We start from the raw sequence: 17,016 nt of genomic DNA, 5'->3' as shown, positions 1-17,016 counted from the left end.
CCTGGTGGGCTGATCAACCAGTTGGGTCAAGTCATGTGTGAGAGCAAAAGCATGAGCAGTCCTTCCAGCATGGTCAGTTTTGAGGGATTTCAACCAGGATTCGTGGTGAGCATTAAAATCCCCCAAAAACACCAATTCCGCGTTAGGAAATTGCTCTTGCGCAGCATCTGCCACCCGACTAAGATGGTGAAATAATCGGCTTGTCTCCAAGTCACCATTGTGGGATCTGTAGAGGCACACGTAGACTCGACTCTGACGAACCAGGTCCACACGTACCACCAACATGGAGAAGGAGGGGTCCTCCAAGCAGCGCAGTCGGTGACAGCAAACATCCGTCCTGACGAACAAGCATACTCCGGCTTTCGCTTTGAAGGATTCTTCAAGCGTGTAGCCGGGATAATTAAGGTAGCTGGTATCGGCAGGACGGAGTATTTGTGTCTCCGTGAGAAACAACATTGCTGGATGTGCTGTCTCGAGATGGTGGTGGACAGCGTTGAGGTTAGTGTGGAGTCCTCGGATGTTAGAGAACTCGACCTCAAACAGCGAGGGTATGGTGGGGGTGTGCACCGCTGTACGACCGTTATTTCTGTTTTGTTGCGCCATTTGGGAAAAATAAAATGGAAAAGAGACGTGAAGCGAGCGATGTATTGCCACGATAGGGATGGGCAAAGTGTGGAGGCGTGTTTCCCCAAGTGGCTGCCAAAAGGAAAAATACACTGACCCGCCGGACGGAAGGGCCCCCGAACCCCCCCGGAAGTGGCCACCGGGACCCCACCTACCGGTCACCAACCGGCACGACGGTCCACCCCGAGATTATGTGTGGCCTGGTGGGGCAGCCTCACGAGCTGGTTAGGCACGCTCGGGCCCCTGTACTATGCCACGGGCGGCCAGCGGAACAGCCGTTTCTTCGGGTCTCCCTGTCCGGCAGGTTAATACAGTTTCCCCCGGCAATGGTTCAACAGCCGTCTCCAATTGGACCAACACCCATCGCGGCAATACTCACTCGGGCTCTGGCTGTACGCTGGCTGACCTCGAAACGCGGCTGCAAGCCACTTCACGAGTTTTTCACCATGCGTACGGTGGTAACAAGCCAGGCGGATGTTAGCATCCTACCACCAGATGAGCAGATGGTCGCTCAGATATCCCTTAGTCGCCTCTTACGACACCCATGGGAAAGAGAGGGGCAGTGAAATGTATTCTTTCTCCGTCACCGCACGGATAAATATTTTTTAGATTTAAATATTTTTTTTATATTCCATATTTGAAAGAGAACTATTTATATCATGGACTTTTATTTTAATAGAGAAGAACGCTATGCGTCATGTGGGCGGTTAGATTAACCTTCAAAGAAATTTTTCTTAGTCAACCTTATCCTGTTCTGCAGCTTATCTTAAAATAACGATGTTTATTTTCGAAACTTGCAGTAATATTTGTTTGAAAATGCTGTTTACATTATGTGCTTGGGATCTGATAAAAATCAAACAATATTTTTCTTAAGTTCTTTGTGTTACCTAGCTATAAGTATAAGCTTAAAAAAATATCTTAACTTTGTTCTTTTAAGAGATCAGAAATTGAAATTAAATAAGCACGAACGAGAGGAATAAGAAGTCTGCAGTTCTGCATCGTATTGCTCTGCTGTGGAAAACTAAACAACTGATAGTTGTAGATTGTATTAAATATTTCTTAATCCAGATTATTCTACACGTTGACAAATGTTTTATTATTTTTGTGTACTTAGTATCAGTTTTTTAAATAACAACCCTTAAATATATTCTTCTGAGAAAAGCACTCTTTCCACATAAGGATATGAGTTTTGTCCTATTCCATAACGTTGTTATAATAGGTAGACACATAATGCAGAATATTATCCAAAACATGCACGCAGTCACGATCACTATCACTAATTTGAATCCACGATCGTCACCTACGATTCATTATGTCATCTCGTTTTTTGTAGCACATATATAAAACTGATCTCAATAAATAATAAATGTCAATTTATCATCGATTTACGTGATCTAGATATAGGTGTGTTCAATATCGATGGTATTTCGTAAGCTGAAATTTCGAATATTGGCGATATTCCGTAGCCCGTGAATAGCATAATGTCTCTTGTGGCCGTAATTATATTAGCTCAATTACCGTTAACGGAAGCTACCAGCCGTTACCAGATAATAGCTAAGTAGTTTGTTAAATGTTGGAATCAGTTTCGCAAAATTAAGCAAAGGAGTATAGCAATAATATAGCCAAAAAGAAACAGTACATTACTGGTTGTAGAGCTTTGTGCAAGCTCGTCTGGGTAGGTACCACCCACTCATCAGATATTCTACCGCAAAATAGCAGTACTTGAGCCAGTGTAATTACAGGCATAAGGGACATAAAATCTTAGTTCCTAAGGTTGGTGGCGCATTGGTGATGTAAGCGATAATTAAGATTTCTCACAATGCCAAAGACGTTGGTGAACACTTACCACCAGGTGGCCCATAGGCTCTATTATATAAAAAAAAGTCTTTAAATATCCCACTATTGATCAAAGACCTCGTCACTTCTTAGGGAGCAGGGAGCAGGTTTGGTATTTATTCTACCACGCTGTACAAATTCTGTTGTGGACATGTTACAAATTTCATGTGACACATGCCGATTTCTTGTCAGTATTTTTTTCCTCACTTAAACACAATTTAAGAACATAAAGACTGAGCGGTGATTGTCCGGATTTGAACCTGCTGTCTTTGATTAAGATTCACGTGTTCTAGTCACTAGTTTATCTCGGTTATAAAATAGAAGAAGAGGAATATCATGAGCAATGAACGCTTCAATAACCCAATGGTGGTGAGAAATCAACATAAATAAATTGAAACTAAATATATTTAAAAAAAAATATAGGATATTTAAGTATTATATACAAAACATTGTCTTGCATGGGATGTAGTCTAAAATAAAAAAGGCGATTGCTTTGGTTTTGGTGACTCGCTAATAACAATAATAACATAACAATAGGCAGTTATTTTTCAATCATACGTGACCTACCTCAATTTTATTTATATGTATAGCTTTGTGGTTCAATAAAACTATGCGTGGTCTCTCTTTTGTAGTCTGTGAATATCACACTGTAGTTTAAATTTTGCATTCTATATTAAATTAAATCGTGATTCGCTTTGTGTGGACGCTGAACACGCAAAAACTATTGGTTATATAAAATTTGGTATTTTTTTGCCTATAGGAGTTAAAATATGTTTTAGGTAATATATTAATAGCGATAAGAGGTTTTTGGACGCAAGACTATATTGACGAATAGTCATAATCATTATTATAAATGTGTACGTTTTGTTTGTAAAATTTGTCCTGTTTTACACAAAAACTAATAATTCGTTTGATATGATATAGTTATCATATTATTTTTGGTTATAGTTTTAGGTAATACATTATGTTGTATGTTATGTATTATATTTGTTTGTTATAGCTTAATAGCTTGCTAACGTAGTCGAAGCGATAATTGTCGGTCCAGGTGCGTATCTATATTTTAAAGAAAACTAAACGCGGTTACCGAAACACTATATTTAAAAAAAATCGGTGAAATTAAAGACAGATTGTAGTTTAGCTTAATGACACAAGCTGTTGTTCCTAATCAAAATAAAAACCATGTGAATTTTAAGCGTCTTATGTAGATATGTATTGCCTTTTACATAATATTTATATCAAATCGGTTAATATATATTAATATCTCAAGATGAAATCCTTATTTTACCCGTACAAACTCGAATGACGAGCAGGGAGAAATGTTTCATATCTTTCGAATAACGAGAGATTATGGTTTTGAGCAGAAAGTATAATATAAATAAATTGACAATTGACAACCGTATTTTTTTTTATAAAAGTATATTATAGTATAGAAAGCCTTTTATTCCACTTTAAAATGTTTACAATTCAAATGTTTCTTAGTTGTGTTAGTACATATTTTGACTTATTAATCTAGTGTTAGTGTGGTTAGTTATTATCTTGTAATGTGGATTCAGATTGGGTGTAGGCCTCCTCTTTTTCCTTCCAGAATCCTCTATCTCTAGCCATCATTAAGTCTTGCCCTGCTTTCTTAACAATATCATCAACCCACCGTTTTCTTGGTCTGTCGATGCTTCTTTTCCCTAATGGCCCCTTCCAGCGTGTCACTTTTATTGTCCATCTATTGTCTTTAGACCTTGAGATATGACAGCCCATTGTCATTTTAATCTTAAAGCCTGTGTTAAAGCATCCGTTACTTTATTTTTTTGCCTGATGACTTATTACCTTATTTTATGTATTTTTCTAATGTTTATTGTACTTCTCTCCATTGATCTCTGTGTTGTCCTTATTTTTTCTTTCACTCTATGTGTGTAAACCCATGGCTGACAGCCATACAACAAGCTAGGTAGAAGAAAGGTATCAATTACGTTTTTTTAATGATTGATGTATAATCTCCTTTTAAAATTTCTTTTAGGGACCAGAATTTGTTTTAAGTTATTTTACATCTCCTTTCTACTTCTTCTTCATTATTCGATTTACTAAAAGATACCTGTTTACCCAAGTATATGTATTTGTCCGCATATTCTACAACAATTGCGAATCTCAAATGGCTTAGATAAACGCCACCTACATTCAACCCCTTGGTTTTCCAATCTAGTTTTTAAATACACTCTCTAGAACCGCAATAAATAGTTTTTGTTTTATAAAAGACGGAAACAAAATATCTTGCCCACAAGTATTATTCTTTTCAATTCTATACAAATCGAAATAATTTACAAGTACTGGTCAAATGTATAATGTTTTATCCTTATGGCGAAATTTAAGGCCAATTACGAACTCCGAAATCGCAATGGAAAGCGATATTATATTTTAATTATAAATATTTCATATAATATTGGCGTTTTGTTATATATTATAACAAATAATAAAACGTCCGGTCCGATTAAGATTTTGATGTAGTTTTGAAGTTTAAATTACTTTAACTTTGCGAAGTGTTTTTCAGAGTTCTCTAGTTTAATTATGTATATCAGTTGTATTTATCTTTAGTTAACGTTTAGTAAAGTAGAAAGTATTTTAATGGGACTGATTAAACAGTGGAAATTGTCAATATGATATGTGTGATATTGTGACGTATTTATCCACGCATAAGAATAATATATGTTGGAAGCCTAAAAATACATATAACATATATATTTTAGCACTGGAAATCGAACCAGCGACTATTTGTTTAAAAAATTGTTTTGCTTTCAGATTTTTTTACGAGACCTAATGCAGAAACTATTATTGGCATTCCACATACATAACTTTATAAATAACGAATATTTAGATCAGGGCCGGATTTTGGGGAGGGTCTCCACAATTGTTTTATAAATTAAAAAGTTAAAAAGTTATCTCTTAAGTTTAAGAGATTTAGTAATTCAAATTAAAATTTCCAATATAAGTTGAGCTCAGATCTAATGATCAAGCATATAAAATATGGTTCAGTTTATGCTGGGCATATGCTGAACCATTTAAGCTGCACATCCGTATATGTATTTGCCGATTCGATCCGATTGCCGCGCTGTTGCCTCTAGTATTGAGTTATTTGCAGCGAACGCACGTTTGTCGGAAACGCACGGCGCCCCCTGGTAACAGGACCTGGTAAACCTCTGTCTGTATTCGTTTGTAATATATTTAGTTAGGTTCGAGTAGTAGCTTATTAAAAAAAACTGTAAATATTACGGATTTAAAAAAATATAACAATATTTGTAATACACACTTCTTTTGTTTTTCGATACTACATATTTAAATCGGCCGCGGTTTAGCTCGCGTCTAAGTATAAAATTTATACGTTACCTACGTATAAATTTTTGTATGGAAGTCAGTGATTTTAAAAAGTAAGAGGCATGAAATGTCGTTCTGGTTAGAAAAAAGTACATTACAGTTTTTTTTTCATAAGGTGAACTTACTGAAAACTATTAGTTTGACTTAATATATATAAGAGTGACCTAAATGGGTTGAACCAATATTTATTTCATATGTAACGTCCGATCTACGATGCTGTAGCTTAGATGCCCCGTCTACCACGTCATTGGTAATGCTGTAAACCAAATACAATTTATTTTTTATTCCAAAATATCAAACAAAACTATTTAGCTCACTGAGTGACTGACAAACTTTACTATACTAATATTATAAAGCTGAAGTTTGCTTGCTTGAACACGCTAATCTCAGGAAATGCTGGTTCCTTACGGTAGCATAGTCCTTACGGGATCAGGGTTTTTTAGTGGGTAATCCGATATTTGGGGACGCACTCAGCGCCCTGGACACTGGCGAGTCCCATATACCTGTTATACACTGTTCCCGTGTAGAAAACGCGTAATGCGTTTATCCACCGAGAAAAAAAAGACAAAAAAGGAACGGCTGGTTCGAATTGAATAATTATTTTAGTATTGGATAGCCTATTTATCAATCTACATAACATAACGCGATGGCCAATAGAAGCGGAGCATCAATGATTTTTTTTTGCGAAAACGGAGAAATTTTATTTCTTTTGAGAGCTTCCATTGCGTGCGCTGCGTAAACGGTTAAAGTTACACAACAATAATTTATGGAATTGTTCCTTTTGAAAAGTTCTAAAAAAAGTTCGTGATAACATATGTCTATCGTTTGACCTTTTGTATAGTAATCAAATTTGTTTTAAAATAATGCATTATTTGCGAAGTCGTTTTTATAAACAAGGCATTAATTCTTATGAAAGATATCGAGATAAGATCATAGACAGTTTTTAGTATTTTTTATAGTTTTGACATATTTCAAAAGGTAGTTGATCGTGTTATAAATAACTTGTTGTAAGTTAAATTTATAGGTTAGGTAGGGTATTTCGTTTCGTCGCCGCATATATATTTTCCCCTCGTTTTGTTAAAACTATATTTAGTCAGTGAGTTGATAATAAAATCTTATTTTTTCAATACACAGAGTTATCTTTCAGTTTTAAAAGGACTCAATTTTACTTTAAAGATATCGTTTGCATTCACAATAAATAAAGCGCGGTTAGGACATTTAAGTATTTAGGAATAGATTTAAGGAAATGCTGTTTTTCTTATGGTCAATTGTATCTTATCCTGTCTAGACCCGAGTGCGCCGAAAACCAATAAATACTAATATCCCACAAAAAATAAAAGTAAAAATGTTGTATATACTGAAATATTATTTGTTTGCTCTTAGTGATTTATTTATGTTAAACTCGAGTGAAACCGTGTGTACAGCTAGTATACAAGTATAATTATTATATTTTACTATATTGGAGATATAATAAAATATAATAATTATACTTATATAATATAGTATATATAATTATAGATATATAGTATTTGTTAATTATTAAAACGCATTACTGAAAGTTAAGAAATTTGGAAAATAATTAATGACTTCCGTTCCTTTGTTGCCCCGCGACCTCCAGACATCTAAATCCGGCCCTGATTAGGATAAATGTATAAAGACAATGAATAATGATATTTTCATAAAAACATAAAATATTAGACTTCGACTCTATAAACAAATCATTTGTTTTCTAATCGAATCGTCAAGCTTAAGACTGTTGACATTTATCTTACTATTATGCTGTTTTCTTACTTTCAAGTCATATGACTTGGTCAAGTCATATGACTTGAAAGTAAGAAAACAAGTCATATAGGTAGATATGATACCAGGTGTTAGGGTTTCGTGTAAGCCCGTCTGGGGTCCCTACCGCCCACTCATCAGATATTCTGACGGTAAACAGCAATACTTAGTATTGTTGCTTTCTGGTTGGAAGGGCGAGCGACCCATGAGTACTGCAGGTACATACACTTAGATACCAAGGTTGATGGCGCATTTCCGATGCAGGGAATGGTTAACCTTGTTTCTTTCATCGCCAATGTCTATGGACGGTGGTGACCACTTAACATCAGATGACCCATACGCCCGTCCGCCAACATAAAAAAAGATAACTAAACTAAAATTTATAATAAATATGACGATATATATTTGGAAATTTATATGACAAACGAGTACTTAGTTTGAAGTAAATAAGTTTGCTAAGTTCATTTAAAATGTAATTAAAACTTTATCTGGTAAAGCGGAGACCTTTTACGAATAAATTTATATATAAATTCACAACATATAAAGGTAAACCAGGATCTCATTCAGAATACCAATTAAGTATTTACCACCATATATACGAAAAATATATTATAAATACAATTAAATAAGCAAAAAGCTTAGTTACACTTTTAATTAACAATAAATAAAAACAAATTAAAAGAAAATAAGTTAGTATGAAAAGTATTCGAATAATATATAATAAATATGTCACAAATATATACAAGTGTGTGTACATTTTCATAAATATAATACGTAAATAGAAGATTAAACAGGGAATAGTTAAAGGGACCTCTTTGTACGACTCAAAGTCCGAACACAAAGACAAGGGCGTAGCATCATATGTTTGTAATAGGTCAATTTCACGTATGATTGAAAAGGGTTGAATCCGGTACAAGGAAATGTAAGTGTCAGTCGATACCAACAGCTTTGATTGATGGGTATTTGATGGATGAGATTGATTTAATCAAACAGTTGTGCAAGTCCAAACAAACAATTTTAAAAGAAAATAGATTGTTACAGTTACTAATTCGGAAACGACCCGCAAGAAAGTCAGTTTAAATTAATTACCAAGAAAAGTTGCTAATTATTTACAAAAGATCCAGCAATCATTCATTTTTATTAGATTTATATTCCGACACAGTTACATAAATGCAGTACTAAAAATAACAAACTTAAGTTTGTTATTAGTTAGTATATAATGCATAATTTTAATCAAAATGTTACACTTATTATAGTTAAACTTACACTTCGCATAGTTAATTATTAACCTTATGAAGTGGAAATCTTGAGTATCATTAGCATATGAGCTCTAATTCAATGGCAAAACTTTAATATTAGATCATAGACTTGTTTAATCTCCAAATCTTATTGACATATATAGTAATAATAATATCTAGAGACATTATTCACACAAGGCCATCTGATCCCAAACTAAGCAGAGCTCGTACTATGGAAATTAGGCAATTGATATACTACATATACTACTTTTCTTTTAAATACATACTTATGTTGACAATTACACCTAGACTTCGGACAAACAGACTTTTTAATACAAACAGATGTCTGTCCTGGATGGGAATCGAACCCACAACCTGCGGCGCGAAATCAAGTATCTACCAATTACGCCAACCGGCTCGTCAAATGGAATCAGATCGTTCTTATATTGTGCCCTGGAAAGATATGGAATGGGAATAGATTTTTGCTCAACAGTCAAACGTAATCAAATGTCTGTTAGTCAGTAATTTAAGATTTCCTCAAATTTGAGAGTTTTAAATCAAACCAAATCAAAATATTTTTATTCAAATAGACTTTTACAAGTAGGTCTTTTACATGCCGAGATGGCGTAGTGGTTAGAGCGCGTGAATCTTAACCGATGATCGTGGATTCAAACCCGGGCAAGCACCACTGAATTTTCATGTGCTTAATTTGTGTTTATAGTTCATCTCGTGCTTGACGGTGTAGTAAAACATCGTGGGGAAACCTGCATGTGTCTAATTTCATTGAAATTCTACCACATGTGTATTTTACCAACCCGCATTGGAGCAGCGTGGTGGAATAAGCTCCAAACCTTCTCCTCAAAAGGGAGAGGGAGCCTTAGCCTAGCAGTGGGACATTAACAGGCTGTTACTGTTAAGTAGGTACTTATAAATCTTCAAGCGCTACCGGTTCGAAATGTGGTTAAGTCAAATATATAAAAAGTTAACAGAAATCGATAATAATGAACGGCCATATTATAAAGCTGAAAAAGGCGTAATGTTCATCGAGTTTTCGAACATTTATAAAATATTTTAATGTAGTCGTATTATGATTTTCTTTTGTATGTATGTTCGGTTATATAAACGGCCTAATTGATATTTTCTTAACGTTCTTTGAATGTGCTATGATGTGCTAGATGGTTCATCGGTGGTTTACCGGTTCCAGATAAATCCCGACATCTTTAGACAAGCGTGGTTACTTCAGGATGCTGAACAGTCAATGCTTCGTTGTTTCATTTGCACAAGCTATCATCAACGTACTGTTTTTGGCTACTTCTCGGTAAGTGGTCGCCGATATTGACAATTCATGGACATAAAATATTCCCTCGTTACCAGTACAGCTAATTTCATTTATTCAAATATTTGTTTATTAATTTCTACTTTATATTTGGTTTTTCAATTTTTTGAGCTCATATTAATGTAACGTTTTCATTTGCAACGAACAATTAATACAGAACGGCTAGTGCTAATTAGCAACAGAGGCGCTTATGTCTAGGCATTTATGATTACTTTTATGTAATTGTAACATAAAAGTAATCATTAATTATTTATTATTGTTTTCGAAATAAGTCAATTTTGAATTATTAGATTTCTATATTGCTTTTGCACTCATTCATTCCTTTTTCATTCAGACCTCGTTAATTTACTCGCAATTTTATTAAAAGTTAATAAATATTAGAATATTAATTAATAATACGATTTGTATCAAATTACGGACTAAATTCTTATGATTTGCATTCATATAGGAAGTGTAGGTGAAAAGTATTAATGTCACAACACATCGTTTTCATTAAAAAATATTATATCATTTAGTAGAAAATAACAATGAAAGTGTATGGACTCATTCGTATTTCCCTCGCGATGCGTGTACCCTTTAAATGTTATAATTATACTTGACAACGTCACATATCATAGAGGATATTTTTATTTTATTTTATTGTTAGGCGGACGAGCAAATGGGCCACCTGATGGTAAGTGGTCATCACCGCCCATAGACATTGGTGAGGTAAGAAATAATAATCATTTCTTAATCGCCAATGCTCCAAAAACCTTGGGAATTGACATGTCCTTGTGCCTTTAGTTACACTGGCTCACTCATCCTTTAAACCGAAACGCAATAACACTAAATATTTTGCTGCTTAACGGCAGGATATCTGATGAGTGGGTGGGTACACAGACGTACCTGGGGGTAGGGTTTTGGGCACGCCCGTCACATGAGCACATTCACAATCGTGTCTTGCGATGTTTTTGTTCTTACTTTATAGATAACATAAAATACTTTTATAGATAACATAAACGAAAATAAGCGAAAGCTGGCAAACAATATTATGTATTAAAACATCCGTTATTTAAACTTGCTCTTATTAATGGGAAAATTCAAAATAGTACACTAGGACAAATTAATTTTTAATATTCATTTTAAGACAGACACATCGAAGTATAAGAATTTATTTGAATAATCTAAAGTAATATCAAGATGCTAAATTATTTTATTGTTTAGGTAATTTTAATATTTTACACATCTCTTACGTCTTAAATAAAATTAATACAAAGTATTTTTTTTCGAAATCGAACATTTGATAGGAATTACCAGCCAATTAAATAAAGCCAGAAAACAAAACTCTAATACTAAAACTGATAAAGGAAAAAATTGTACATTTTATGTATATGTAACTATTAGTAAAATCAAATTATTATTATTTCTGTGTTAGAAACGATTCGTATTCGCATGTTCATCCGAATTTAATGTAAGGCTACGTTGCCTGATTTCGTTAATATAATGAATAACTAGAAAAAATGATGACGTGTTCGGCCGTCCGTGACGCAACATATATGTGAATGTGTGATAAAGTCAATTTCACGAATGCTTGCATTCCATTGTAGCATTAAGATGTTCATTAATCATCTATAAGTCGATGCTCGGTCAGCGATAGGTTACGGAATCGTGATCGCGCATAATGTACGAGGGATGACTGATAACTAGGAATATTTTCGATAAATTTAACATGACGATTTCAGCTCGATGTTCTCTCATTAGAAACATTTGCGAAAACTAAAGAAATATTAGCTGGGTTTTTTGGGGTTGGCGATTATGCATATGAGTTTGTGACGCTTACAATCAAAAAGAAAATAACGTATAAAAATCATATTTTATGATACATAAAGTTATCAGATTGATAAACACAAAGACGATAGATACCCAATTCATCCTTACTAGATATCAATAACTTATTATAAAGGACTTCAAGTTAATTATTTGAAACTCGACTTTATCATTTACAACATTCGAATTCCGGCCATGACATTTAAAGGAATATACAAAGACAAATGTTATTTTTATTTCTCCATTCTCAATATTGATGACTTGGGAATTCGGCATGACTAGAGAAATCAGGCGCTTTCCGAAACACGAGAGAGTATCTCTGCCACATTTCTAGCTCTGGACTCCTACAAACACTTATAAACTAGTCACTGTACGGCAGTCAAGACGCAGAGTAAAGCGATTATGATCGATGTACATTGTACTTAGTCGAGAGCAAATAAGATGAAACGCTATATTGAGTTGCACGTTATAAATAAACTTTGCAAGACTGTACAAGAAATAGACAGTACTATAGCTTGTGTCAGTTTTGTATCTGTGTTAAAATATTGTTTTACTGTATACGCGTTTTTCGCTAAAATTGAATTTAATAAAGCGCCAAATTATTTGATTCTGTAACAAGACTTTTAAGCATATACCAGTATGTCACCAAATTTATTCGACTTATCTACGTATTGCAGCTACATTACATTAACCGCAATACATCTGGAGGACTGAATAGCTTATGATTTATTATATATATAACAAATTAAGCTGAGATCGCTCAGTGGTTAGATCTTAACCGTATATCGCGATTCGTATCCAGCCGAGCGCCACTAAATTCAAATTTCTTAATTTGAGCTTATAATTCATTATTTCATTCATGTAAAAAATATTCATAACGAAAATATTTCTTACGCAACGGCTATCAAAATAACCGCATTAATTGAGCTACGCTCATAAAACCGTTAAAAACTGTAAAATCTCCGGAGCCTTAGACTCATCTAAAGTCAAAGTATTCATTGCAATTTGAAGCTAACTCGTTAAGTAGAAGTTTCTAAAGATATCGCTACTCTTACTCGGTTCAATTATACACACATCAAAAATAAGCGTACATACAAACAAGTACGAGTATTTTCAAAGTTTCTAATTAGTAAGACAGTAAAGTAACAGGTAAACGTCAAAGCAATACGTCTCCTGTAATTTTGAAGTTAATTTACTGGTAGTAGGGCTTTTTGCAAGCTCGTCTGGGTAGGTACCACCCACTCACCATATATTCTACCGCAAAACAGCAGTACTTGGTATTGTTCTATTCCGGTTTGAAGGGTGAGTGAGCCAGTATAATTACAGACACAAGGGACATAACATCTTAGTTCCCAAGGTTTGTGGCGCATTAGCGATGTAAGCGATGGTTAACATTTCTTGCAATACCAACGTCTATGGGCGTTAGTGACCACTTACCATTCTATAAAAAAACGAATATCTTAATGTGGCAGAATTGAAACTAACACATACATGTTTCATCTTTTGATAAAACAGAAAATATCTGGTTCAAATACCGACACCACTGGGTTTTCTTTGTGCTTACAATTCATACTCGGCGGTTAAGAATAGAATCACAAGAAAATCTGTCTCGGAAAAAATTATGACAGTGACACAGGTCTACTAAGCTTATTCGTCTTTTGTCCCCAACTTTCTGTATTTCTTTCCAAGCAATTGTTTGTGAGGTTCAAATATATATTCTATAATTTTATTAATGAATTGTCGAATATTCCTTATGGGCGGTTTTCACCTTGACAAGTCTATTTCCATAGAATTTGGAACGTACATTTCAATGTATGTGCATATTTACAACTATTCAAAATATATATTCTAAGCTTACTGACGCAAATCGTAAGAGCTTACTTCAAAGACATTTTCGTATAGAATTATAGTCGTTTGAATATATTTTAAGCTATTCTTGGTAGTATATTTAAATAAATTTAATTATAAACAATGACATTATAAACTAAACACAATATTGTAATTGAAAAATAAGTGGAATTTGGTATTCCGTTATTTGAACTACAGAAATTCTTACTGGTTCACTTTGTTAGATTCTATGTTCCGAAACGATGACGCTTTATACTAAATTTAAACCTAACCTAAAATTTGAATTAAAATTAAAATTCTCTCCTTTTCTTTATTTTATTAAATAAACAATAATTTTAAGCATAAAATGTCTTAAGACAGTCTAGTCTCTAGTCATATCATAAAAAATAATATAAACTATTCTTACAAAAAGAATATCGCGTGAAAACAAAAAGCGTAAAAACTGTGATCAAAATGGTATCCTCTTTTACTCAAAGTAAATGGACGATGGATATATATTCATATTTTGAGTCAATATTTAAAAATCGTCACATGGTGCTTGGGGCATACAATGAAATTAAATAATAATTATAAAAACACCGACATTTCCAACATTTTCGAACAAAATTATACAGTTCCCTTTTTTAATAATAACTCCTTTGAGCGCGGTGACACTTAATATCGTGAACGAAATTGTGTGAATCGTTTCCATATGTACCGCTTCAAAATTAAAGTGTACGTTTGTTTTCATTTTTGGTGGCTAAGTAAAAGAAGTGATAACAGCCAAAAATATACATTGGCATTGTAAGAAATAGTAGGAGTACTAGTAATAGCTGCATCAAATTGGCTGCAATAGCCAAAACTCGGTCAGGAGGATACACATCTGTTATCTTTTTATTTATTTATGGTCTCACACGATCAGGGTGTGATACAGTGCTTATACATAATATACTTTACTTACTTTATACTTTACTGTAGACCACAAAAAATAAATACAAAACATGGATACAGCCTAAATAAAAGAAGCATACAATTTTAGCGACCTTATCGCTACATAGCGATCTCTTCCAGGCAACCAACGGTATGAGTAATAACTCATAGGATATGAGGTAGGTAGTGCTGTAATTTCACGGTAGTATGCGAAAGCGATCCCGTGGCGCTCCTCGTCAAGACGAAAAGGGTACAGTTGTACTGTGGAAACCAGACAACTTATATACTACATATACTATTTTTCTTTTGTAAATAAATACTTATATAGATAATTACACCCAGACTCAGGACAAACAGACATGTTTATGAACACAAATGTCTGTCCTGGGTGGAAATCGAACCCACAACCTTCAGCGTGAAAGGCAAGCATCCACCAACCACGAAAACCGGCTCGTCAAATTATATTATCAATACATATAAAATTACAAGTATATAATATAAATACATACTATATACAATAAGAATGAATAAAAACAATAATTCCTCAAACATAACATAAAAGAAAAAAAAGAAGAATACAAAAAACACTAAAATAAAAGTACTACTAAAATAAAAATATGAGACAAAAGATGATCTTTTGCAAGTTACATAATATATTTATACTAATCAATCTATAGCGTTAATTATCTTGTAACAAGTAGACAAACAAATCAACAAGCATCGACGCTACAGATTACGTTGAATGGATAAAGTAAATAACGTCATATTTAGACATCATTTAGTATTCCCTATGAAGCGGCTTTAATACAGTACGACTACGTTAGAAGGTTTTTATGAATTTTTAATTACGATAGGTACTTTTTTGGGATCAAAGTTTGTACACAGGAGATTCCTCAATATATATAAATGGTTTTATAATAAGAGTGAAATAAGATCAACGTGTAAAATATCTGTAAAAATACAACTCTGTAAACGTAACGTACCAGATGCGAAAAACTTTTACTGTTGGTAGAGCTTTGTGCAAGCTCGTCTGGGTGGGTACCACCTACTCATCAGATATTCTACCGCAAAACAGCAGTACTTGGTATTGGTGTGTTTCAGATTGAAGGGTGAGTGAGCCAGTGTAATTACAGGCACAAGGGACAAAACATCTTAGTTCCCAAGGTTGGTGGCGCATTGGTGATGTAAGCAATGGTTAATATTACTTACAATGCCAATAATGTTTATGGACGTGACTACTTACCATCAGATGGCCCGTATAAACGTCCGCATTCCTATTCTATAAATAAAAAAAACTTTTGCTTCAGAAAATTCTATATGTAGGGTGTTCTTAGATTTAATCTTGAAATTGTATTTAAGTCTCTTTTCAAAAAACCTCTATTTTTTCAAAAAGTTTTTTCAAATAACTATAACAGGAGTAAGAAAGCAATTATGATATCTTTCGTTGATGATGCTTTTAGTCATGCTAGAGAAAATTAGCTAGCTGCCTATTTAATATTAAAGCGCACAAATATGCGCAAACACAAGTGCATTCTATACACCCTCATTCTCATAATCCAGCAGATTGGATAACAAATCCGACATGACTGGAAAGAGTTCGGGAGAGCAAGGAAAAATGTTTGGAGTTTGAAAAAATAGTTATATATAATTACGATAGCTTATGCACAGTGTGTACTAATACTGAATATCAAACATATTTTGCCACAATTATTTGGTACTTTAAATCGTTTTACATTCACAAAATTCAAATGGAGAGCATTCTCTTCTCGGTGTGAAGTCTAATAAAAAGCCGCTTGCGATGTCAAAATTCTGTTAGTGTACTGATGACCCTTTGGGCTACTGTCGATACCACTCCTGGCTTTACGCTTATTTAAAGGAAAAAACTAGGATCATCCGCTACGCGCTAACGCACTCTATTTCGTTCGAAATAGACTTTTTATAACCTTTTATGTTCCATTAAAGCCGTAGGATATATCGTTAAACTCATTTTTGTATGTAAAACCTTGTTATTTTGAATATGATAAATAAAATACTAAAATCCTATCTCTTACAAGATCGTTCATTTATAGATTGTGATATGTTTTTTATAAATACTTATAAAAGCTAGATGGACTGGATCATCCATTGGTAAGTGGTCACTACCACTCAAAGACATTAACGCTGTGAGAAATATTAACAATTCTACTAACATAGTGGTAGCATATGTATTAAGTGGGTAGTAGCTACTAAAGGTTTGGAACAAAGCCAACATCAAATGAATATAATAATACTTGCAGGATG

General features: G+C 33.8%; 1 protein-coding gene across 6 annotated transcripts in view; it reads left to right on the top strand.

Moving 5' to 3' along the window:
• LOC126780516 (uncharacterized) overlaps window positions 1-17,016 on the top strand; it is a 174,817-nt gene that overhangs the window by 91,498 nt on the left and 66,303 nt on the right. For 5 of the 6 annotated variants that reach the window (XR_007670510.1, XR_007670511.1, XM_050505076.1 and 2 more), the window contains exon 6: window positions 10,042-10,155. The exons of the other annotated variant lie outside the window; for it this stretch is intronic. Coding sequence is in view for 3 of the 5 variants with exons in the window: in XM_050505076.1 (XP_050361033.1) it covers window positions 10,042-10,155 (114 nt within the window). In the remaining 2 variants the exon portion in view is untranslated. The remainder of the gene's footprint in view (window positions 1-10,041; window positions 10,156-17,016) is intronic. 6 annotated transcript variants of the gene reach the window in all.

This window comes from Nymphalis io, chromosome Z, assembly GCF_905147045.1.
Source record: "Nymphalis io chromosome Z, ilAglIoxx1.1, whole genome shotgun sequence".
NCBI classification, from domain to species: Eukaryota; Metazoa; Arthropoda; class Insecta; order Lepidoptera; family Nymphalidae; genus Nymphalis; species Nymphalis io.
This window is presented reverse-complemented; position numbering and strand designations above follow the sequence as displayed.